This window comes from Genypterus blacodes, unplaced genomic scaffold, assembly GCF_046128005.1.
Source record: "Genypterus blacodes isolate CSIRO-AG114 ecotype Tasmania unplaced genomic scaffold, CSIRO-AGI_Gbla_v1 ptg000039l_1, whole genome shotgun sequence".
NCBI classification, from domain to species: Eukaryota; Metazoa; Chordata; class Actinopteri; order Ophidiiformes; family Ophidiidae; genus Genypterus; species Genypterus blacodes.
This window is the reverse complement of record NW_027466852.1, coordinates 5,906,263-5,932,771: the sequence shown is the minus strand read 5'-3', so window position 1 is coordinate 5,932,771 and position 26,509 is coordinate 5,906,263. Positions and strand designations below refer to the sequence as shown.

The 26,509-nt window shown below is 41.1% G+C and overlaps 1 protein-coding gene across 3 annotated transcripts in view; it reads left to right on the top strand.

Annotated features, from left to right (window-relative positions):
• The window catches only part of LOC142996992 (protein sidekick-1-like), a 171,448-nt gene that overhangs the window by 111,121 nt on the left and 33,818 nt on the right, over nt 1-26,509 (top strand). For all 3 annotated transcript variants that reach the window (XM_076148140.1, XM_076148139.1, XM_076148138.1), the window contains 13 exons: nt 728-811; nt 2,639-2,833; nt 3,414-3,530; nt 3,951-4,118; nt 4,737-4,839; nt 4,970-5,140; nt 7,651-7,787; nt 8,927-9,074; nt 16,168-16,308; nt 17,773-17,954; nt 21,382-21,497; nt 25,080-25,275; nt 26,289-26,387. In XM_076148140.1, coding sequence (XP_076004255.1) covers nt 728-811; nt 2,639-2,833; nt 3,414-3,530; nt 3,951-4,118; nt 4,737-4,839; nt 4,970-5,140; nt 7,651-7,787; nt 8,927-9,074; nt 16,168-16,308; nt 17,773-17,954; nt 21,382-21,497; nt 25,080-25,275; nt 26,289-26,387 — 1,857 coding nt within the window. The remainder of the gene's footprint in view (nt 1-727; nt 812-2,638; nt 2,834-3,413; nt 3,531-3,950; nt 4,119-4,736; nt 4,840-4,969; nt 5,141-7,650; nt 7,788-8,926; nt 9,075-16,167; nt 16,309-17,772; nt 17,955-21,381; nt 21,498-25,079; nt 25,276-26,288; nt 26,388-26,509) is intronic.

Below are 26,509 nucleotides of genomic sequence, written 5' to 3'. Positions count from 1 at the left end.
TTCCTTTAAAAGTCCTCATTTGAATGAATGATCTTTGCATTATATCATGACCAATGAATAAATTCATTACTTAGTGCATAAGGAATTTATTTCAATTTTTCATTTACTTAAACTTTTAAGTGAACAGTTGCAATGTCTTTCTGATGCTTAATCAGGGATAATAGCCTGAAAGTGAATTAATCATTCCGTGTAAAAGCTTAAATTCACAACATGCTCAGATAGAAGCTTTGTCTCTGAGCTGTTTAGAGCAACACTGGTGAGGATGTTTAGAGGGAGCACTTATTGGCAGTGAAATGAAGCAATTTAAAAAGTGCGTTTTGCTTGGAAATCTCTGAGAATTTGTTTCTCCGTGACTGTCTCAGGAAGTAATTTCAGAGGGCAAATAGACAGAACAGAATAGAACAGACAGAAATCCATTGATGCTATTACACTTAAGATACTCAGCTGGGCCAAGGGAGGGACCCATTACTACTCTACATTTCCTAGTTTGCCAACTCCAAGTTCCTTCCTTGATGAAGAATAAATACGTGGCAAGGGCAAATTCCCAATTCCTCTTGAAAGGCGTTTTCATTCATTCACTGATTAATCAATGTTTTCAAACTGTGTTTAGTATTAGTTCGAAATTGTTGAATCCACAGAAGGTGTATACAGATTCACATGAAATATATTATATATTTATTGTAATATTTTTTGAGATTCCTTAATTTTTGACCTTGCTGTTCTCCAGATCCTCCTTCACTCTCCTCCCAGCCCAAGAGCAAGATCCTGTCTGAGCTGGATAAGAATGTAGAAATCCCCTGTCTGGCTACAGGTACATTATACGTTTTGCCTGTGCATTATACGTTTTGCGCATGTGTGTGTGAGTTAATGTTAAATATCTGATATGTCATTATAATGGACTCACAAGCTTACCTATAATTGAATACTTGGCTATTATTTCATTCAGTGTTGGTCCTGCTGTGTACTTTGTTGTTTTAGTTGTAAGGTTTGTTTTTATTGTTTTTATTCACAATAAAAAGAAATGCTGAATCATTTGAACTAAATACCCACACAGCAGTTTTTGGCACAGTCCCAAATGATCATCCAAGGCTTACTAGTCGTAAAAACATTATTGCCGTCTGAAGTTTACTGGCTCGTCTGAAATCACCATCCTCATCCAAACCTATGGATGGGCGATCTTATGCTGTATCTGAAATCAGCGAAAATGTAATATAGACCAGGAAAGCCCAATGGCGGCTTTTATCTAACTAATGGACCGCAAAGTCCATTAGTATAAAAGACAATAACTGACTTTAAGATATGCATAAGCACTCCTGCTAACTTGCTAGACAACTTCACCAAGAGTTTCAATGTTTCTTTTAATACTTTTGTTATAATCTCCTGTAGAAGCCATAATGGAGACGATTGTTGTTGACTGTGTTTAATGTTAATATGTGGTACTGAGATGGTAAAGAACTGAGGAGAGGGGGGTATTGAAGGGAAAATTCATCTTGTTGCACTTAAATCTTACATATATAGAATTGTCAAAGAAAAAAATAAGAAAATATACTATAATATGATATAATATAATATACAAATCTGATCAAATGGAAGCATTTGAATGACTCTATAATGGACTCCCAGCCACGTTGCACCATATCATCTTTTCAAGACAACATAATAAAGATGATTTATTTATTATAAAGATCAAATTCAAACCATCTCCTGCTCAGGGTTACGAAAGTTGACTCTCTACACACATTACACACATTCAATGTGTGTGTGCCAGGCAGTCTTCTTGGACACTTACAACGTCAAGCACATTGTCATCCTGAGACCAAGCTGGTAAATTATACACTTGTTCCTGAATCCCATGTTTAACCGGATTACATGAAAACACTGGCACACATATGAGCTGGGTGGACACAGCTATAAAGTGGGAGCACCTCCTCCCTCTCTGTCATGTCTCCTGCTCTCTCACACACACTGGGCGAGTTTATGTTTCTCCTCAGTAATCTGATACAGTGGCAGTGTAATTAAATAGGGAGGCCTGGGGGTATGGAGAGGGGGATAGGGGCAGGGAGGAGGTATGAGAGAAAGAGGAAAGACAGATAGAGGGCAGGGACAGTGAAGAGACGGGGAGGAGGGGGGGGGGGGGGAAACACTTCACGCGCTTATGTGAAAGCTTGACACCAACAGATTGAGAAAAATAGTGGAATTTATCTCCCCCTCCCCCTAAAACACCCACAAATGCTCTCCCTTTCTCTTTCTCTCCTTCTCTCTCAAACACACACTCACACACTGGTTTGGAGGGCTGAGACGGAGTAATTGCACAAGTCCCCTACATGTCATATCTGGCATGTCCATCAGACAGGTGTGGGCTGATGGCGTTCCAGTGCGCTCTACTTGCCCACATCTTTTATTCAGAATGTTTTTTGGCCCTTTCTGCCACCCTTACCCTACAACCCACACCCTCCAATCAATATATTATTAGCAGTCATTATGCCAGCATGCATATTTATAAAGAGAGAGTGGATAATAGAGAGGAAAGACTGGTGGAAAGTGTGTGTGTGGCTTTTTCAGTGGGAGTTGGAGCATTTTAGCATTTGTTCTTCATCTGTTTGTGTGTGTTTGTGTCTTTGTGTGTATGCCCACATAGGCATGCCCCAGCCAAGAATTGAGTGGTATAAGGACGCAGTGCCCCTTTCCAAACTAGCCAACCCTCGTTACAAGGTCACCCCGGCAACAGGACTGACCGTACGCAGGGTGCAGCCAGGAGACGGAGGAATATTCCAGTGCATTGCTCGCAGTGCTGCTGGGGAAACACAGGCGCACACACAACTCCTCGTCTCCAGTGAGTTCACCTGAAACACACACACACACACACACAGACACAAACACATATGCACACACACATCTGTAACAGCTAACTTTTGGCCCGATTTCTCTCTCTCCCGGTGGAAAATGTTTCTGTCCGTTTAGCCTGCTTTCTCATTCATCTTAAATGACTCTTTCATTTTACTCCTTTTTCATCTCCTTTCTTTGTCTGTGTCTGTTTCTTTTTTGGTGCAATACCTCATATGTACTGGTTCCTCCTGCCGCCTTAATCCTCGACTCGACTTTGGGCCCTACAATTGTGTCTGCTGATTTACGTTCTGTTTAGTGAGCGTGTGATCATAATTAAAAGTCCCCAAGGAGCTTCCACACCACCCTCCATATATGCATAAACACGCACTGCTGGGTAATGAATATAGCATCCATTTATCACAGAGCAAGTATTTGTGTTTAAATCAGCGCTGTCACCCTTTCTTTTTCCATTCTAATCCGTAGAATAAGCCTTTCTCTCGTCCGTCTCTTCTTTTCCACCACGGGGCTCTTAGCAGCCATCTCTCTCTCTGTCTCTTCTGTTCCCATATGTTCTCTGTCTGTTTCAGGTGTGGCCCCCTCGTTTACATCTCCTCCCTCTGACCAAACGGTAACTGAAAGAAGCGTTGCCTTGATCACCTGCCAGACAAGTGGGGCTCCTCAACCTGCCATCACCTGGAGGAAAGGTAATAGACATACAGCACACACACAAACTGTAAGTGTAATTTGAACTATTAATAAAAAAGGCTAGTTTAACTTTTTATTGTTTTATTTTTTAACTTGACGCTCTCTCTCTCTCTCTCTCTCTCTCTCTCTCTCTCTCTCTCACTCTCACTCTCACTCTCACTCTCATTCTCATTCTCATTCTCACTCTCACTCTCACTCTCACCCTCTCTCTCTCTCACTCTCACTCTCACTCTCACTCTTACTCTTACTCTTACTCTTACTCTTTCTCTCACTCTCACTCTCACTCTCACTCTCACTCTGACTCTGACTCTGACTCTCACTCTCACTCTCACTCTCACTCTTACCCTTACTCTTACTCTCACTCTCACTCTCACTCTCACTCTCACTCTCACTCTGTCTCACTCACTTACTCCCTCTAGGCTCCCTTGTTTTGGCGAGTGGCTCTGTCCAAGTCCCCAGGTTCACTATTTTGCAGACAGGTGGTTTAGAGGTCCAGCCAGTCAGTTTCCAGGATTCAGGAGAATACACTTGCGTCGCCTCCAATACTGAGGGGACCATCAATGCGTCAGCCACACTCACTGTCTGGAGTAAGAGGCACACTCAACGACACACACACTGTTTCCAACAATTATATTAAAGTTCTCGATATGCAATGCATTAAACAGAGCAAAACAGACATGGTACACTAATTTATCTTCAGCTGTCCAATTTCATTTGTTAAAGGGAGTTACCAGCAGTGCCCCTGCCTTATATAAACTGTATACTTCTTTGTTACAAACTTGCTCACAACTCCGGATGCCGTTATGCGTTAGGGACATAATAGATACCTTTTGATTCGACAAACGCTGCATCAAAATACATTTACCCTTGCGCTCTTTTGTTTGCCTCTCAATTGTATGAAACCAATAATACCTCAGCCGAACAGAGCAACAATAGTGTGATAAATGAGGCATTTCCCTGTAAATTTATAAGTGTCTCGAGAACATTTTAAATGTTTGTCTGTGTGGCTGTGAGAGCGAGAAAAATAGAGGAAGCTATCTTGTGCTGTTAAAGTTGAGTGGTACAAGGCTAAACTATAGGTTAATTAGTTTGTCATTATTCTGCAGCGACACACATGCAGTACATCCACCGTCTATTTGATATTGGGTCACATGATGAAATTTAATTATGTTTATTTAATTATGTCTTCCTCTTTTATTTTGCAGGCCGTACTTTCATTTCTGTGCTTCCATCAGACCAGCGAGTAATCAAGGGAACCACTGCTACACTGAAGTGTAATGCCACACATGACGCCAGAGTGGATGTCAGGTACTCGCTTTACATACAGATGACATACAGTACGTGCTGGCATATGTACTCCTACGGCATCTGTCTACTATGAATTTTTTGTGTATTTCTGAGTCTAAATAACACTGCTTGTATGTTCTCTCTGTTGTAGCTTCCACTGGAGTCGCGGTGGCGTGCCCATCGTCCCTACTGGCGGCCGTGTATCTGTGCGGCAGGGCTCCCTCACTATCGGTCAAACATGGTCAGGTGACATTGGGGATTACACCTGTGCTGTGACGTCACAGGCTGGCAACGATTCACACTCTGCACGCCTTGAAGTCATGTGAGTCTAAAGAACCATAACGCCTTATATGATTTACATCTGACTGTTTCAATGTGTAAAATATGTCTGTTTATGTCTGCTGACTCCATAACACTTCTATGCAAATTACCTTAACTTAGTTAAAGCTTCATTTTACCTTACCTTGCCTTGCCTTGCCTTACCTTACCTTACCTTACCTTACCTTACCTAACCTAACCTTAACTTAACTTAACTTAACTTAACTTAACTTGCCTTGCCTTGCCTTACTTCACCTTACCTTACCTTACCTTACCTAACCTTACCTTACCTTACCTTACCTTACCTTACATTACCTCACCTTACCTTACCTTACCTTACCTTACCTTACCTTACCTTACCCTACCTTATCTTGCCTTACCTTCCTTAACCTTACCATACCTTACTTTACCTTGCCTTACCTTGCCTTACCTTACCTTACCTTACCTTAACTTAACTTACCTTGCCTTACCTTCACAACACACCTTCAATCATTCACAATATTCATGTAAGAAAATATATGTGTTCAGTAAACCAATTAAACATTGTTTTCTTCCTTGTTATGGGACACAAGAAGGAGCTGGAGTTGTCATCGTGCAAACCAGTGAGAAAACAAACTGCCCATCCTCAGCCAGGCAGTCTGGCTGATTCAAATTCCAGATATGATTGACAGGGAGGCTGCCTCAGGCTCAAGCATCTTAGAAAAAATGATTGAATATGCAGAGCAGGGAAAGCAGAGAGGTGATTTGGCACATTGCCGGTAGAAAGTGTCAGCTTATCTCAGCAGTTTCCTAATGAAATAATTGCATGTTTCCAATAATAGCCACATCCCATTGAGGGTCAGACATTCTGTAAACCACAGAACTGTCATAAACACGTCTAAGGTGTGACGTCGATGTAGGGTAGTGTTATTGTTATACTGCTATCAGATAGCCTGTGTGGGTATCTGATAGCAGCACTGATACAGTGTTTAGTGCTATCTGAAACCTCAAATGTGAGGCCTTATTGGTCTGTGGGTGTGAGAGTTATATACATGTTTACATACATGAGGTGTTAATATGAGGTAACATACTCTCAGCCACATTGCAGTTATTATGAGAGAATACTGCACAATCAGGTCTTTATAGATTAACACAGTGGTTCCCAAAGTGGGGGGCGCTGATCTATAAAAGTGGGGCCCTCCAGAAAAAGTTGGGGAACCACTGTATTAACATATAAATATATTATATAATTAAAGGCACTTACATATATGATATGAATACATAGATATGAATACAGTTGCTGCATTGTCCACATCTTGTTGAAGTAGTAGCAGGAGCCAGGAGGTCACAAGTGTCAAACTCAGACAGAGTGAGTGTGTCTCTCTTTATGGCTGTGCAAAAACCTGGTAAATATTGTGACTTCTGTATGATTGATTTTGTGTGTGTGTGTGTGTGCGCGCGTGTGTGTGTGTGTGTGTGAGCATGCGTGTGTGTGCGCGTGCCTGTGCCTGCATGAGATGGAGAGAGAGAGAGAGAGAGAGAGAGAGAGAGAAAGAGAGAGAGGAAGCAAGAGAGACTGACATTCTCGTTAGCTCAGTCTCAATGGGTCATAGAGGCTAACAGACGCTGGCGGCTGAGGAGACAGACTAATTACCAGCAGGTTATTGGTTCAACTCCCAAAAGACCCATCCATGTGTTTGTGAGTGTGTATATGTGTGCTATGTGTGGGCTTTATGAAGGTAGTTCCTCTAACATTCTCTGAGCTCATCTATTAATTAATATGATCATGTCAGCTCAGAAAAGAAAACATCATTCTCATTTCCCCCGGCCCCTCTCTTCCTCACACACACACACACACACGCGCACCCATATTACCTTAATCTCTTCATTCCAACACTTTTTGGATTTCATACCCAGTCAAGCGTAACAATACATAGACAAAACCCATACACTCGCTTGGGCATATTCACACAGTATTGTGAATATGAGCAAATAAATAAAGACCAAAGCTAGCTGTGGCACAATTGACTGCATTATATTGTTTTGTAATGTATATTGAGATGTATTTAGATCTTTTCTGTGGTCTGTTACTGTAATATCTTCACTCCTGTTACCTGTGGTAGCAGACGAAGCCCTCACATAGACACACACTGAGTTCTGTGTTCCATCAGTCCTCCTCTCCCATGCCAACTGTTTTGTTATGAAGATTAATGATGTATTAATGTCTTTATCACCAGTAAGCTGGTACGATAGGCACCTGTGCATAATGGATTGCCAGTGTTTCTTTGTTTCTCTGGTTTTAGACAAAGCTCAGAAAGTACAGAAATAACCCTGATGGCTGGACAACATTTACCACACAAGATATCACAATGCAAATATCCAAGCAACTGCTAGACTTCCACCTATTTATCTAGATTCAAACACATCAATTTTTGTGTTTTCAATTCAATTTACAGAATTGGATTTGGTTTCTGTTCAAGTGACTAAATGAATATCAAACTTAGCTTGGGTGTGTTTCCTGTCTTTTGTATTCAGTGAGCTGCCTCACTCCCCTCGCTCCCTCGCTGCTCGCCTCAATGACTCGGATTCACGCTCCGTCCTCCTGTCCTGGCTGCGCCCCTTCGATGGGAACTCCCCCCTGCTGTACTACCTGCTGGAGCTCTCGGAGAACAGTACGTATATGTATGGGTGTGTTTACGCCTGCGTGTCCCTAGGCATACTTTATAGTCCCTAAGCAGCAAACAGCTGTTCGGTTACTGTCTACCAGGCACTGACACACACTCATTTAGATGAGGCAAACATATGGGGAATGGTGTTGCTGCATAAATGTACATGCATCTCCCCTACAAATACCACTGTTGTTCTGCCACACACACACGCATGCACACTGACACACATGCACACACACGCAACTCCCTTTTGCTCTCTCTCTCTGTCTGTGTCTCGCTCTCTTCACAATCACAGATGTTTTAACAGCAGGCTGGCTCTTTGTCAGATGAGAAGTGGAAGGAGAGCGATCGAGAGGAGGAAGGGAGTAAGGAAGAGAAATATGGTAGAAACAGATTGGAGGGAGACGACTGTAGAGTTTCTCCCCTGCTGAAACAAATGGGATGAGACAGGGTGCTGAGCTTTACATGCAAAGACAAGTAAAGGCTGGGCTGGTGTGTGAATGTCAAATATTAATGCAGTTAATATATTAAATACAATAATTATTTGTTCCTCTGTCTGCATTTGAGGAGCTGCCCAGTACCGCTCAGAGGAGTACACCAAAATAATGATATGTTCTGTAAGGAAAGATTAGACATGCAGCCTAAATATCTAGGTAGTAGGTTAGTTAGGTCTGAACCTAAACCGTGCTGAATCGATAACAACACCCACACACTGATGACCTGCTATATGTGTTCATTGATTTGCACGTACGTGTGTGATAGAGTAGAGGCTTTGGAGTGTATTATAGAGAGAATAGGCCACTATAAATACTGTCTTATCATGGCCGACACTGTTTACGCCCACAAACATGTGCCTGGTGGGATGATAACTGAAAGCTTACGCTAAAGATAATACACACTGGCACAATAAAATTTGAACACCAGCACTTTTGTATTTATTTTCCTATATTTCCTCCGATCTGCTTTCCAAGGAGTTCGTAAATCACGTTGTTCCTTCCTAACCTCCGTGACACAATGGCACCCTCCTTCCTCTCTGCCCTCCTCCCTACCTTTCCTTTTGAAATCGTTGGAGTACACATTGCTGACGGTATCCTCTCTCAGTGAGATGTCATCCCAACATAAACGTTTTGTCATTCATCCAGATTCGCCCTGGAAGGTTTACCTGTCGGAGGTCGATCCTGCTGTGACCCAGGCGTCGGTGGGCGGGCTCACACCGGCCAGGACCTATCAGTTCAGACTTTGTGCCGTCAATCAAGTGGGTAGAGGCCAGTACAGCACTGAGACGCAGAGGTAAGAGAAAAAAAGCTTTATTGAATAAAAGGTTCTATGTATTTTTTGTCCGCCACACCAATATTTCACTGATTTGCAATAAGCATCAGTAATTTCTGATGTGCAACATGCTGTGACTGGCTGGAAACAGTTTTGCTTTCCTGTATAATAGACCTGCTCCCACTGTCTGATACAAAAATTGGTATGGAGGAAGTGGAACGTGCGTGCGTGCGTGCGTGCGTGCGTGCGTGCGTGTGTGCGTGCGACGCGAACATGGTATTCCAATTCATCCGAATGAAAAAGAGATCTATGTTAATGAGGTGAGGCTGATGGGAGAGACACTTTTTGTTTAGAATCCATTTACTTTGGAATGAGCAATTTATATTCATCACAACTATACGATAGGTAAATGTGCATCTACATGTATGTGTGTCGCTTTTCCTTGTAAAATTGGGAATGAAACAGCACCAGTCTTGCAATTTACTGTTCTGCATTACTGAGCTTATGTTGATAGGATGGTGGTTTGGGATGAAAAGTACAGAAATTGCTGTGCAGATGTTTGTGTGTGTATAGGCGGTGGCATGTGTGTGTATATGCGTGTTTATCCCAAGAGACAACACTAATAGGGGTAATTATTGTGCCGTAATATTAATGGAACACAACAGCGTGAGAGAGGTTTGCAAGAGGTGTGGTGAGCCTCTGCACACATTCACACACATACTCTGTAAAGGCAGTCTGTGACACTCGCCGCACACACACTAAGTCCCCATGCCGACTAACACAAAACCCATCTTTTCAAGAATCCGGTTATACCTTCAGTCCGTTATAAAACAGAGCTTTTCACAGCTGCCCTGGTGTGGAATGCAACAAGGTCAGCGTCATTATCAATACAAAGAACGGCCTGGAAATACCATTGATTGCCTCTTAGAGAACTTATGCGTTTTTGTGTTTTGTGTTAAAGGCGACCGTGTTGACAAAGATAAGTCTCCCACCTGAACAGAGTTTTCTGAAGTATTCAAACTAGTTTGGCCTCGAACATACAGTTAATGCCAATGTATCCTTTAGTAGAAACAGCAGGCTGAAGATAGGCTGGCCACACTCAAATTCCAACAGCAGTGACACTCAGATTACAGTCTGATTTTAGTTTCCCTTCTCATCACAACACGTTTGCTTTGTTTGTTTGTCTTGGTTGTTTTGGTACTTCTCATTTTCTCCCCCTTTATTTGAAAATGGTTGGCAGTTATCCTCCTCTTTGCTTTTCCTTTCTTCTCACTTATTGAACATCCTTTTCTCTTTCCTTTGACTCTCATATCCTCTTTGTCTCCTGTACCATGCTTCAGTGTTTTGTCGTAGGCTTCTACCCAGTGCTCATTTTCCAGTCCAAAGTAGATATTATGGGCACCAGAGAATTGATAGGATTGATCTTCCATAAATGGCAGACTGGCAGACAGATAAGTCATTACTCGTCTGTCGGTGAGAGCAGCTGGATCTGTCTTCTTTCTTTTTTTTCCCCTCCGTTCGTCTCCACACAACTTCTCTCCATACTTTTCTTTTCATGTGGTGGATGTTTATCTGGATGAGATGCACATATGCACTGCTACAGATGTGCAGATGTCATGCGGCGTTCTACACTTCAGGGAGAGTGAAGCAAAGGAAAGGCGCCTGAAAAAACTCACTGCCATTGCAAAATGCAGTGATGTGGACAGAGCACGGGAACTGGATAGAGATTGAAGAAGCATGCAATATTGATGACAAGAAACCCTTATTAAAGTTTGAACTTCCAGCTGCCTCTGCACCGCACCATTTTGTTCTAGTCCTGATTAGGATCTGTATCGCTAAAGCCTTAATTCATACAAATTACTCTGCCTCTCTCTTCTCACTTCCCTTCACTGAAGAGGGCGCACAAGGGCGCTATCACTGTAGGAAAGACATCTTGAACTGAATAGATGAATGAATCAAAGCTGAAAAATCAAAGCTGAAAAGAAAACATCACCTCTACAAGCAGAAACTCCTTTCAAAAGTCCAATTACAACATCTGAATCCACACAAACACATCGACTTATGCATGACCTACACTCATGACATTACCATCTTTAAAGAGGCAGCATCAAAAATCTGCCTCAATTCCATGAACTCTGGGCATCATCTTAACTTTAAGGCGTCTCTATCAGCTCTTTCTGTCCTTCAGTTTTTTATTCCAACCACTCAATTGGAGCAAAAAAACCTGTTTTGGTCTAAAGTTCAGAACTGAATAAGGAGCTAATGAACATTGAACAGGCATTACAGTGGCTTGTTAACACCGTCACCTTACAGCAAGAAGGCCTTGGGTTTAGATTAACTTTGAGTTCTTCATCTCTTGGTAAGGAATGGAGGGAAGTGCCGTAAATTCTATTGAAATTAAATTGAATGTACATGAACATGTTTTAGCTTTACCTTTGTTGCTTTTGGTAACAATGGAGCCTCTGAATCCCCAATAAAAAAGTTGACCTCAACACATAAGGTTTCACTGAAACATTTCGCTTTTAAGCTTTTACTTGTTAACTTGGAAAAAACAGATTGAGACCTTTGCCTTGAACCACACTCGTATGTGTTATTGCAAATAACAAGAATGAAACGAAATGATAGATTTTTAAAACGTGTGTTTTTCAATGTGTGAAATTCTTAAACTATTCATTCAATTTATAATAATTAACCCACAAAATAATAGCCCAGGCTTTATTTTCAATCTTCTGAATGGACCACCTAACTACTGCTGCATTGTCAAAGGATCTTGGCATTAGTAAAGTGAATAAAGCTTCAAATAAAGGGGATTAAGATATGTGCAGGAAGCAGAGATCATTTAAGGACTATTAAGGATTACAGTAAACAAATTTAAGAGGTTTTTTATGGCAACGACTTCATAATTGATCATTTAAAATTCAATAAATTGGTTTCACTAAATATTATGTAAACACCATAATTTGATTAAAATTAGTATAGATTAATGTTGGTTACTCAGTAAGCGATTATGCGTTTGTAAATCCATTTACTCAAGCATGTAAATGATCCATTAGCCCTATTTGGACGGTTAATGTTTCTCAGGGGGACCTATGTGAAAATCATATTGACGTGGCTCCTCTGTGATTGCGCTCATGCACTCATACAGAAAGTGAAATCGTAGGGTAGGAGTGAGTTTTCTTCTTTGATGTAATTGATCTGTGCATTTTTTCGAGTTATAGGCCTTTCTTTTTTTTCTTTTATCAGAATTTATGCCCTGTGGAACAGCTGGGGAAGCAATTTTCCTTCGTGATTTTAAAATGTGGGTGTTGGAATTCATGCTAAAGCTCAATGCAAAGCTCACATGCTGCTGTGTTTATGATGATTGATTTAATCAACTTGTAAGTTTCGGCCCCCTACAACACTCCACATTGTTTGACAGCTATTTCCATTGTGCACAATGAAAAAATTTCATGGTCACTGCTCACCGGCGGCATTTAGCACAGTGCTGATAGATTTTCAAAACATATTTCTCTGTGTCCTATTTTTCTCTTTGACTTGTCACTTGGCATTGGAATTATCCGAGGACCCTTGAGATTGTGGAAAAAACAGCACGTCTGTCTGGAAGACTGTGGGAGAAAATCAGACATTGTATATTCGCTCTGCAATACAATCACCAACTACCACTTGTAAATTGGACCTCTGTCTCCACGCATTGCAGTGATCCTACAAATAGGGCTGTAGAGCTTATAATCGTAGTAAGCAACTTCTGCGTGCAATGGTGACTGCTGTGTGATATTGGAAACAAAGGTCAGGAAACTGCTATTTATTCTAAGCACCATGGAGTGGAATCAGCTGTAAAGTTTATGAAAACTCTGATCAGCTTTAATTTGCCAAACTAAAAAACTGGTGGACTTTTGGCTTTGATGCAGGCTGTCAGTGTTACAATAACGCTGTGCGCACACGCACGCACACACACACACACACACACACACTCCAAGTTCTATTTCTCAGTGTTTTGTTTATGTTAACGACGTGACAACACACCATGAGACAACATTGCAAACTAGGAATTATTTTGCAAACTTGTTATTTCATCACAAGTTGCCAACTGTCGCCGCTCCACTGTTGTTCACAGTTCTGCCTTGTTTAGAGCTCCATTGCATTGCAGCCCTTCACTCTTTTCAAGAGAAGTTTGGTTTTGGTCTTGAAATTTGTTTATTTTACAGGAAAAAATAATTAAACAGCACTCTTTCACATATTCAAACTGTACCGTAAAAATGAAACCTTTCATGCTTGGTGTTAGAAATGGCTTCACCCTGCTGTTATTGGAGTTCAAATACAATTCGTCTTTGAAAACTTGACAAACCATGTGGTACTGCAAATGTGCTACCTGCATTATGTGTACTGTATCTCCCTCCTTGTTGAGGGCCTACACACAAGTTTCCCTTCTCTTCGACAGACTGTGTTTGGTGTGTCACCCTCCCCCAGTTATGCTGCTGTTTGCCGCAGGCAAAACAGCAGAACATTTTAAGTAGACAAGACTTAAATTGTCAAACAAGAAGAAAATAAACTATTTTCCTCAACCGGCTCTACCCAACCATGTCATATCTAGTTTCTCTCTCTGGTATTTTTTGTGTTACCCTTTTTCATTTCTGTCCATTTCCTTATTTACTCTGTAAATAAATTTCACTATCCTTGCAGGCTTACCATCCTGGTGAAACCATGAAATCTAATCATCACTGATTATGTGGATTCAGTGAGAGCCATTGGGCTTTAAACAGTGGAGAATGACACAAATAGAAAAGAATTCCTACAGTACTGTGACTCACTCAAAGCAAAATCATGTTCTCACTCACTGCACGCACACCCACACACACAAACACACACACACACACACACACACACACACACACATTCACACTAATACGCCTCCTGCAGGGAAGAACTGCTTTTACTTATTAACAGATTTCTATAGAGCTCTCTATTTTATGTTCACACACATGCTTTTTTATAATATAGTATTTTTAAATACATAGATGTTGTGTTTATTTGTGGCTCTATGGATAAATGCAAAGAGGTGTGTGAATGGGTAGTTAAGGATTTTTTATATTCCTGTATTCACGAGTGTGAAGCCGATGTCCCGGTGCTGAACCCATTGTATGAAAAATTCACTCTTAAATGTTTGGGAAGGAATTAAAGCAATTCACATGGACGTTATGCAAATTGGTTATAAGTGTGTCAGTATGTACTTGTGTGTTGGACCTTTTGTAGGCAAGTAACAAATTGCTGCATCTGCTCAGTACTGTATGGGTGTGTGGGTGTTTGTGTAGACCGGTTTGCGTGAGCTTGTGTTTGTGCATTAATGTGCATCATCAATTTCAGTCAAAAACAGTAGCATACGTGAGGATTATATACACCCCATTTCCAGACGTGTGCATTAATGCCCATCCCATCCACACAAGGCCCATTAGCTTGTATATGTATGTGTGTGTATGCCTTCAGCACCTGGTGCTGTCTAACAGTGCCTAACCTAATGGAAGTAAAGCACAGCTGTAAAACCACTGGCCTGTGCGATATATCCGCCTGTGCAACTCTGTAGCTAACAGCTTTCCCACTCCTATCTTTACACAAACATACACCCACACGCAAACTGTATATAGGCATATTCAAATTTAGTTAAGACTCAGGCACACATACATTTGTACAGACACATAAAGACATGAACCTATAGCACAGTCAATAGTTCAATAGCTAATGGCAAATCATTCTGGAAGACTTGGAGCACAGAGGGACTTGCCATGATTGGAGGGAGAAAGTGATGTAAATCCATAGACATAATCCATGGAGTGTAGTGGAAAAGACCATCGGATGTAGCAGTCTGTCCTAGGCTGCAGGAAATGTGTTTGTGTATTTATGTGTGTGCATATATGGGTATGTGTGTATTGCCATATGGTTCTGATTACATTCGCTGAGCTGCTTACAGTAAAGCCAGAGGCTGACCAGCTCAACCTGTGTGCTTTAGCAACCATGAGATGCTCGCAGCTTTAATCACTGGTGAGGTTGTGGGGGTTACAGAAAGGAGGGTGGGGGCAGGGGGGCAGGGGAGGGTTGTAGAAAAGATAGAAGGATGAAATAATTGAGGGCAAAGGATATGACGGATAAAAGGTTCAAGTTCTGAAATGGGCAGAGAATGGGAGAAAGAGATCAGAGCCAGAAGGGAGAGATGGTGGAGGGAAACGGATGAGCAGGCGCAGAGGAGAGGGCGGACAGAGTGAGGAATCAAACTCTAAACTCTATGACTTACTTAGTAATAATATATTAAGTATGTATTGCCATCAAAAAGTACCGGTGATGTATTGGGGTAAAGACTGTAGATGGGTAGAAACTGGCCACACAATGATTGTTGGAATATGAATACGAGAAACTCTAAAACACAGGTGGGGAACCTTTTTCCTATTGCGGGCCATTTTGATTTTGCCATCAGCGCTTCGAAAGTTGCGCTGCGATCTGCCGGTCTGACGGGGGGATTAAAATCACAGTATAATTATTTACATGCCGGAGGTTCCCCACCCCTGCTCTGAAAGATAAAGATGGATAGAAATAAAACAGACTGTAATCATTTGTCCTCAGTGTAAAGACCTGTTTGCTACCATCAAATAAAACTAAGTGCTTTTTGCTGCATTCAAAAGACTTTTTATTTGTTGTTTTAAACATGGGATGAGTCAGATTGTTCCCAGCTTTCTTCTCCACTGGAAGTGATGCATTTAACATCATCAGCAGCAGCAATGGTTTGTTTGGAAGAAATGAACAATATAGCAACAGATGAAAAACAAGATTGTCAGATATACGTTAAGAATAAGTGTGTTGTGGTTCTCTAAGGACAAACCTGATCATTTTTTGGCAGAAAGCCGGGCCTCTAGAGAACAGTCCCTGGGATTGAGAGATGCTAAGGAATGTGTCTACTTGCAGAAAACAGTGTTCATTTGTTAACTGTCTAAATAGAGTGGGTGATATCCTGGACAGTTTGTCTACATTTATAATAAGATTACTCGTATTATTAAGACTGCTAATGAATAATATAACTAACTAACTCTCTCTCTCTCTCTCTCTCCCCCCCTCCATCTGCGTGTGGCAGATTAATGCTGAGGGAGGAGGCACCCAGTGCTCCTCCAAAGAATGTTGTGGCCAGTGGGCGGACAAACCAGTCTATCATGGTCCAGTGGCAGCCACCACCAGAACCCCAGCTCAATGGTATCCTCAGAGGATATGTTCTCAGGTACACACACACACACACAGACACTGACTTTTACCTTCATATTGGTAGTGAACAAGTGGTTCTTGTAATAAGGTACCACAAGTGAGCAAGTGATATCTTATTACTGGAAATTGTTAACATGTTACTGTGGAAAGAGGTGTTAGGTGTTTGGCCATGCTGTGAGAGAGAGGACTGCACAAAAGAATCGGTGTAATGTCTCTATGTTGCACACTAGTTTAGATAGAATTCTGTGCTGGTGTGTTACAACAACGCTACATTTTTGAATTGTACCTGTGAACACATGACTGGAAGTACTTTGTGGAGGTAAAAGCCTGCGCTCTCTAAATATAACATTTCTCGCGTCTCTCCATACCGCATGAAAATGACGCACAAGCCGTCTATCTTTACATGTGAGCTCCATGCCCTTGGTTTGGTGTCCCTGTCTTTGATGCGTAACTAAAGAGTGACACACTGTGTGTAATCAAACTGTCATCAGCCACCTACTAGATTTACATATAATTACAGTGCAAGTTATCAGGTCTTTATCCGTATTCTTTGCGTTATTCTCTCTTCTCTATGTAAAACAAATTCACAATAGAAACACAGACGCAGACACACACGTCTACACTTCTCTCTCCACTGTATCATTTCAGCTTCATCGCACAGGGCCTCCTCCTCCTCCCTCCCGCCCCTTTGATTCTTTGTCGTCTCTATAGCTGGCAGATTGTGGCTCTCTTTCTCCTGTCTTTTATCACTTTCTTCCCTCCTTCGTTCCTCCCTCCTCCTCTGTGTCGCCCCTCAGTGTGAGTGTCAGCGTGTCAGGTGCAGAGAGGAGAGAGGGTTATCGCTTCCCCTCTACAGAGATACAACGATCCCCTGTCAGCCTCCGGCACTGCCCCCTTTCTCCCAGTGTGTGTGTCTGTGTCTGTGTCTGTGTCTGTGTGTTGTATGTGTATACAGTATACGTGTGTGACAGCGAGCTGACTCAGCCAGTAAACCAGTAGAAGAGCATGATCCTGTTATAGTAAATAGGCCCTATATTAAAATGCTGACATGTGGATTATTGCTTCATTCAGCTCCATCAGATATGTACAATACCCAAGTACTATTACACTTCCCAGTCCTGTCAGGTGATATATTCTTTCAGGCGCATTAAAGTGGAGGCCATGTTCCCGAGACATTAGGTTTTCAGGGTTAGGAACCACCCTCACCCACACAATACATGTTTCATCAATGCTACATCATGGGGTCTGTTCGGGGTGGGGGTGATGATGTACCATCATGTCCAATAACCATGCACCACCTGGAAAGAGGCTGAACATATCCGCATAGTATTCAGTGTCTTGTGTGCTGGGGTTTTCAAGGTTAGTTTTGGTTGTAATGTGGTTGTGTTCAGGTTTAATGCCTGGATATTCTGATTTAGCCCTTTGTTTTTCTGCCAATTTACATATTTGTGTGTGTGTGTGTACGCATGTGTCTGTGAAGGTACCGTCTGGCAGGGCTACCAGGGGACTACCAGGAGAAGAACATTAGCAGCCCAGAGACCAACTACTGCCTTCTGAAAGATCTGATCATCTGGACGCAGTACCAGATCCAGGTGGCTGCCTACACAGGAGCCGGTCTGGGTGTGTACAGCAGCCCTGTCACAGAGTACACCCTGCAGGGAGGTGAGGAAAGACACACACTTAAGTTCAAAAACTTCTCAGTTGTTCTATTATGGAGCTTTGTTCTGCACTAATATTAACCACCTTATATGTAGGTCGTATGACATACAGTGCGCACACATTACAAAACACTGCAGTACACACAGTACATTCATAAAGGTATGTGTTTCTGGGTAGTATGAGAGTGACTCAGCAGATCGTTCGCACTTGTTTTCACACCTTTGGGCAGCGATCAAGCAAGCGAGATCACAGATACAGTCTGATGCTATGAGGTTACTGCCCAGGCTATATGGCTTCACTCTCTGTGATAAGATGACTCGCTCAGCACTGACATGGTCCAGGCATGTGGATGGCCCTGAGACAAATCCCTGAAGGCAGGCCAGACACAACTGAGTGGATGGAAACCCTGGGGCAGACATAGCATATGCCGGAGGGATTACATGTCCTTATGGACAAGTAACACCTTGGGAAACCTTAACATATAGTACGATGTATACTAGTGGGTTTATTACGTAGTATAACATTATTATTTTTATACAAAATACTCAAAAGAGGCAAAACAATCAATCAACAGAAAAGTATTGTTTTTTATCTATTATTTGAAAGTTTTAATGTTAGGTTTTAGTTTTCTCTTCCACATGATTGCAATGCTCACACAGTGAGGAAAAACCTACTTGATCACAGTGAAATAAAATACTGTTAAGAAAAAAAGTTTATCAGAAAAAGACAACAACACAAACATAAATTACCATAGATCTCAAGTCTAACACCTGTACAAATAATGTGTAATGTGCTGATATTCGGCGCAGTCAGCCAGGTCTGAAGAAGAGGAGCTATTGTTCCGTTTAACAACCACAGTCTTACATTGCGGTGTCCAAAGCATTCAGCAGCCAGATAAGAAAAGAAGCTCTTGTTCAGCCTGGCTGTGGGAGGAGGGGTGAGGGGGGGAGGCAGGGGTTTAACAGAGGCTCTCTGCATACAGCTTGTGTTAATGTCCTGTGGAGAGCTCTGAATGAGCTTTCTGCTGTTTTGATTTCCGGTTGGGAGTCCTGAAAGTCTTCAATAATCAATGATGCATTTTCACCACTCATCCAGCAAAATACCAACTATTATCAGGTTTCATATTTCAACTCAAAATGTGCCTATTTACGTCGTGTAAAATTAATTCCTTAGGGCTTTGTGGCTGCGGTTCATACAGAATAAGCACTTTTAAGATGCCACTTTAAGCTATGGGTCATGGGAATCAATAACAGCTAGATTAATCAATGTGGAAAAACAAGTTAATAGTTGCAACCCTCATAATGAACATGACTGCACAGAAGTGGCTGTGAACCAAGTACAAAGACTAAAGGCAGCGGAGGGGTAAAAATGGATGAAGTGGAAGAAGAGGGGAAGTGGTGGGATAAATCTTTTTTAAATACGCTGTTCCCTTTTACTCCAGCAGTATATTATCATTATTAAAGAAGGACGGTGCTACACATACACACACATGTGCACATAAAACTCACAGTCATCATTACAAGAGTTCAAGACAGGTTTATAGACTCAGGAAAAAGAGTTAGGCTCATTAATTATTCTAATGTGCTTTAATGGCAGAGGCTGCAATGGATTGGGCATTTTCTCTGTCTCTTGCTCAGTATCTCTCGGAAGATGTGTCTGAACTCAGTGTCAGTCTGATAACGTTGCTTTTCTCCTGCGCATTCACATACAGGGAATACTCGCATACTAAGATTCCCCCTGAGGACAGAGTTCAGTGTTTTATCTGTAGCTGTGAGGGATTAGATCATCCCCAGGAGTACATTCAGCCCTGGAGGGAGGGCAGAGAGCATCTTTAGCATCATTTAATCTCTGTCTTCTTCTGTGTCACAGCTTCTTAGCCTTTTTCTTGGTGTCTTTCTCTCACATCTCCAACCTTCTGTTATTCCAGCGTTTTCTCGTCTTGTTTCTTGGCTTTCCTCTCTCGGTCCTCCCTCTGTGTGTCTGTTTGGTCTGGGTTCTTTGGCTCAAATTGTTGATCAAAAGGCCATTCCCACAATGCAGCACTGTATTATCTCTCTGTGACTTACTGGCATCAGCATAAGCCCCTTACAGTTGAATCACCATAACATATGCACACACACACACATCCATGAAAACACTCACATAGACACTTATAATGCACGTGCACAGACAATTTCAAAGTATACTACACGCTGCCTTTACTACTATCATGGATCCTTTCTTTCACTGACCAGCTGGTCTGACTTTGATAGCCTCAATATAACCCACATAAAGGCACTGTCATGGAGGAAGATGAAGACTGGTATTAGAGACATAAACTCTATGTAATAGATGTAGATGAATTCAAACTGTATCGAGCCTGTTTGAGCCAAATGCAACATAGAAAGTGCCTGGAACAAATTACCCTCTTAGCACAGGAAAGCTTGTGCAGTAAGCAACTAAATTCTGCAAACTCTCTTGGAGTCCTTATTATATCTGCTGCGCCTCACATTCTGACACGAGGTGAATGCTTGGGCCAAATGTATATGCACATCAGACACTTCAAGTTCCAGTTCTGCTTTAGTTAAATTCGGTTCACATTTAAGAACTACAACCTTTAGAGGGAAATTGGGCTCTAGGAATTTTGCACATCACATTTATTGGTCATGGAGAGAATGTGAAAACAAATGTGTGAAAGCGTAAAATTGCAAGATGTGCAAAGTCTGTAAAACTGATCTCTATTACTTATTGTAAGTCGCTTTGGATAAAAGCGTCTGCTAAATGATCGTAATGTAAATGTAATGTATGATGTCACAAGGGTTACACAGGGGGTTAGCTTTGAAATTAAAGCCACTTTAAAAGCCACTTTTACACATATATCATGGAATAACCCTGGGCCATCATTCACAGGGCACTGACTTCAAGTTTTGTACTAATAATAATTTTAATACATTTCTGTCTTAATTGCTTCCATCCACTCATTACACACACTTTTAATGAGTCATCATTGTTGTTTAGAAACACCATTGTATATATTGAGACACTATATATATTAAGTCACTATTGTGTGGCGCTCAATGTTATCTTAATGTCACGTAGTCTGTTCATTGTTAAGATAATACTGCACGCAATGAACAATTCAGAAGAATTGTCATTACTGCAGCAAAAAGTTTAGCTTTCACAAGGCTGGCAGAATTGCTGCAATTAAAAATGAGAGGAATGTGAACATGAAATATTGAAATAATGTACTGTATGTGTGTGAGATATTTAATTGTGAACCTTGAAAAGAAAGAGTCTAAAATTAGAGCACAAATGGATGCTCTGGTTATTTCTTCAGTTTATGGTTCTCAGCCAAAAATCTTAGATTATTTTAATCTTAGATAAATGCTCCTCCTATGCCTGTTGTTGAGCCAATTACAGCTAATTGTTCTGTTTGTATTTGTGTTTGTAGTTCCGACAGCACCGCCGCAGGCAGTGGAGGTGGTAGCCATCAACTCCACAACCATTCGTTTCACATGGAACCCTCCACCTCAGCAGTTCATTAATGGCATTAACCAAGGATACAAGGTAGGCCCCTGCATGGGAGTGCATGTCAAGGTTGTTACAGTAGACTAAATCTCATAGTGCTCTGTCAGAAACCGTGTATTCACAATCTTGAAGGGTCGGCTAAATGTACTCAACTCTAACGAAATGATACTTAAAAAAACTGAACATTAAAGCTATTTTGTGTATTTGGAAAAAGAACAACTTTTATTTAAAAATATATATATATATAATTTCATATGTGCAAGTTCTGAAACGTGTTTTGCAAGGGACATAATTTATCATTTTAGTACTTTTTTTTATTATATTCTGAAATTATGATACATTATTTAAACATAAAAAATATACATTTTATCACAGAAAGTCCAACTTTCAAGGTACGAAATGTAGGACTCAAAGTGAACACACCTTGTTGAGGAGGTGCTCTGGGGACATTGCTGTGCCTCCTATCAGCCTCAAGGAGCAGATTCACTCCCAAATTTCGCTGTTTTGAAAGTCTAATTAGCCATTTGCATAGATCCAAAGAGTTTTTTTTTTTTTTTTAATGGCGGGCCTGGTACTACAGTCAGAGTTTCTGAAGTAGCATGTCTGATGATTGGATCAGCACAGCCACAATGCATTTGCTTATATCGGAGTGCCGTCTGTATCAGAGCCAATCAGATGGTGGATCTTCAAAAGCCCATTATTCTGAAACTCCAATAGTTCGAAAAATGTCCCATTGGACCACAAGCCCTTAAGTTTGATGGCTCCTGAAATACACACTTCGAATTGTTGGAGTTCAGCAACTGTCGGTTTGAACAGTTTCAAGCACTCCATGAACTGAATTATTTGTGAAATTGCTATTTTATTTATGAACTGCCATTACTTGTACATATTCTTGCTTCTCTGCTGAACTGTCCCAATGTCCACGAATATCTGAAAACACAAAAGTAAGAGTGTATTAGTGTTAACATCACATCTCCACTATTGAGGTGGCCAACCAATTGTGTATGTATGGCGTTGTGTGTCACTACGTGTGTCGAGGTATAATGTTAGAAGTCAGTGTGTTGTTTAACCCGGAAGTTGGGGGTTCATTTAAATGATGTTTGTTTGAGTGTTGGCACATTTAAACATGTTTAAAACTGAAAAAAGGGCTTCTTTCCTGGTTGCATTATCACAAATTGGCAAAAGAACATGGTGCAACTTCATATGTCCTTTTGTAGTTTCAGTTACCACTAGTGTGATTGGGGCAGCCGGTTGTTCCTAGGATTGCGTAGTCTGTTGTCAATAACACAATTTTTGGGGAAGACATGTGGGTATTAGTTAGATGGTGTGCGTTTTGATTGAATTGATTTGAATCTTCCATTGCAAGTGTGTGTTTCTGCGTGTGTGCATTAAAAAGTAAGCATTCTTCTAAGGCTGCTGATTTTAACCGTGACCCCCTGCAATTTACTGCATACATTCTTTCAAATATGGGGTCTTTAGTGACAAAAAATGAAAAGAAAAAAATACTATCAAACTGTTTAATGGTAGGAAAAGTGACAGGTCGAAAAGGGCAAGTGTAATGATAATGTGAGTGTGAGTGTGAATGAGGTGTTGAATAGTCGTCTCTATACCCTAGTTCTGGTATTTGTATATTCTTTGGTTTGTTGTGGCATCCTTCCCCAAAGGATCTGATTAACATGATAAAGAACACACAACACATATTTGCTTTGTGTCACCGTCTCTCTGTGTGTGTGTTTGTTTTTCGCATCTTTGTAGGGTGATAAATATTATATGGCTCTCTATCTGTTTGATGTGACTCCCTGATGTCTTCTCTGTACAAAAAGACTCCTCCACTCCAAATCAGGGGACCCTCTCGCTGTTGTAACTATCTGTGCATGTGTATGCGTGTGGGTGTTTCTGTGTGTGCCGTGCTGGTTAGAGGACAGTAGATAATGATATTAATTAAGAGAGGATATGAAGCAAAGCCTCATCTCATCTCTTCTCCCTACAGATCAGTGACTATATACAATACCCTTAATAATATAGCTCAATATTCATTGGCAGAGCAGGAACCAATGAACCCCTTCAAAGTTTTGTGTGATGTTTCCCACTTACGTGTCCTTCAAAGTGTGTAACTACAAATTTTCTGCATGGACAGCATGAGATGTGTCTTGTCTGTCTCTGTCTATTCTATCTAATCTAATCGATCACAGCTTTGTGATTTTGCCTGAATTCTCTCATTTCCATCTGTAAACAGCATGATAAACTCCACCTGTGCTGGGTTTATATTTGCTCAGCCAAAGTGTGCTACGTGCTTATCACGCTTAGGTCTTCTATTTCAATTTGTAATCCAGTTATGAATGTAGTGTTTATGCAACTATAGCAGCAGCAACAGAGCCAATCATCCAGCACCCTCTTATAGTGGGTTCATATCAGATACTTGAGGGTGCCACATCAGCACTCTTTCACTGTGCCCCAAACTGTACTTTGCTGATACTAAAATAAAAGAGAAAACCTCACTGTAGCATGACAGAACCCTTAAGCAAAGAGATAAACAGCCGGTCTACTGCCTTAGGACGCCATACATTTTTTCCTAACAGGCAGACACAGATTCAGTGTGTTGGTTGTTTTAGATTGTGCTACTATTCAGGAATTCACAAAAATACTATTATTATGTCTTGCATTCGACATAATACAAAATTATTATGTCTTCAGGAGATCATAATGTAGATCCTGTAGTTGTCTCTCATTTTGTAGCCTTATACCTTAAACCATTCCAATTCCAATGAATGTCATGTTATAGATATAACTGACTCAGAAAACGTTCCTTTTACAGTAAATTGGCAATTTACATACACATCCTCTCAAAGCCTATGTTTTCTGTGTGTGCGTAGACTCAAGGTGCCTGCTGTCAGCTGTGGTCATGTAAATCATTTAAAACACAACACAATCGTAATCAACCATATGGACTTCAGCATAGTGCTACTTGTTGCACTTTCACACCACTAAAAGCTGTCAGCTAAAGTACAACTATCAAATGAAAGTTGATAACTGATTTGTGATCAGTGATAAATGCTTGTATTTGTTAAAACAACAATTTTTCCGCATTATGTAAAAAAAAAAATAGTTTTGACTTATAATCTACATATGTTTGTAAGATACTGCTCTGATGTTTAATTGTGGACTGGCGTGAATTTATCTTGTTTATAAATGCTTAAATGTTAATATTTGTACTACATTTTCATATTTTTACATTAATTAGCATATTTTCAAATGCAGATAACTGTCTCAGAAAAGAATGATATTGTTATGGTGCCACGGTGATAAATCTTAAATAGGATTTGAAAGTTTGAAACTTCAATGACAGAGAACCCTTGGGTATTGTCCTAGTTGAAAAAGATTCTCCATAGCTCAAACCAGAGAACAAATTATTTCTGTCTCATAAAGGCAGCCTGAATAATCAGCTTTAATTTTTGTTGCCTAAAGCTGACGCCACTGATTCAAGATAATCAACAAACAAATTATATTTTTTGAATAATTACTACTGTAATTAAATGAAAAAACCCGGGATAGTTATCATTTGCATTATTGTTAATTTTGTCAAAACAACCTGACCTTAAACATCTTATTCTCTCGACACAGTTACTGATCTGGCCAGAACAGTCTCCAGAAGATGTCACCATAGTAACCATCACCCCAGATTACCCAGGTTCACGCCACACAGGATTAGTCAGTGGGCTCAGGAAGTTCACCTGGTACTTTGGCTCCACCCTTTGCTTCACCACACCTGGAGATGGACCCCGCAGCCCACCAGTTCTGCTGCAGACGCACGAGGACAGTGAGTACACACACGCACACACGCTTAAAAATGATGCTAGGAGAAGAATGCACAAAGAACACAATCGCGCACTCCTCTGAATTGCAATGAAGATATTGACTTTCTTTGTGTTCTATCCAACTGTTTCTCTGTCATTGTGAGGCACAGCTGTGTACACCATAGCTACACCCATGTTCTTTCACTCGCTCTTTCTTTCTTTCTTTTGTTTTCTATGTTCTCATGTGCGTCAGTGTCTTCTTAAAGTGAATTGATTGATATGTTTTCAGGCCGACTGGTATTTATAGCCTAATGTTCCATGGCTAAACATAATAGCTGCCACTCGCAATTGCAAGTACACATGCACCACAGTAACACCGTCAAATAAACACAATAGCCTATAGGCAGACAGACAAGCAATTATTACAAGGCAGCAATTATTGAGTGAGAAAGGGATATTAGAAGTCATGTGTACACATACACAAGCGCACATGGGTACACACACACTTGGACACATACACACCACTGTGGACAGGTATTGATTGGGTGCGGGGCGTGTTGCAGGGTTAACGGTGGGTGTAATTCTTGCTTGATGATAGCTATTGCGTGTGTTTGTGCGCATTGGCTTGTGTATATGTGTGTGTGTGGTTGTGTGTACAAGCGATTGTGTGTGTGTTATTGAATGTCTCAGATGAATAGCTTAATCGCTCTGCAGGGAGAGGGGTTAGAGAGGCATGGATGAAATGAGAAACGACAGGCATGTGTGCAACTTAGTGTGTGTGTGTGTGTGGGTGTCTGTGGGTGTGGGTGTGTACGCAAGTCAATGCAGATGTGATTAGGAATTGGTGTGTGGGGTTTCAGCAAGTGGCAGAGTGGCTGATATGAGGTTGAGACGAGGTCTGCGTGTGTGTGTGTGTGTGTGTGTGTGTGTGTGTGTTTGGAGGGATGATTTTCTATCCAGATTTTTAATCAAGTTTCTTTTTTAAATATAGATACATATGTTGTAAGTAATATGATTTGCTGTGTGTGTGTTTCAGCACCTGGACCTGTTACCCAGCTGAGCTTCACTGAAATTTTGGACACATCTCTCAAAGTCAGCTGGGCAGAGCCAGAGGACAAGAATGGCATCATCACTGGTTAGAACATTAAAGATCTATCTTGCTGTGTGCCCTCAAGCTCTAAACACTCACATTATTTCTTCCACTGTCTCTATCATCCTACCATAAGACAAAAATCCACACTTTATGCTATCGCAGAG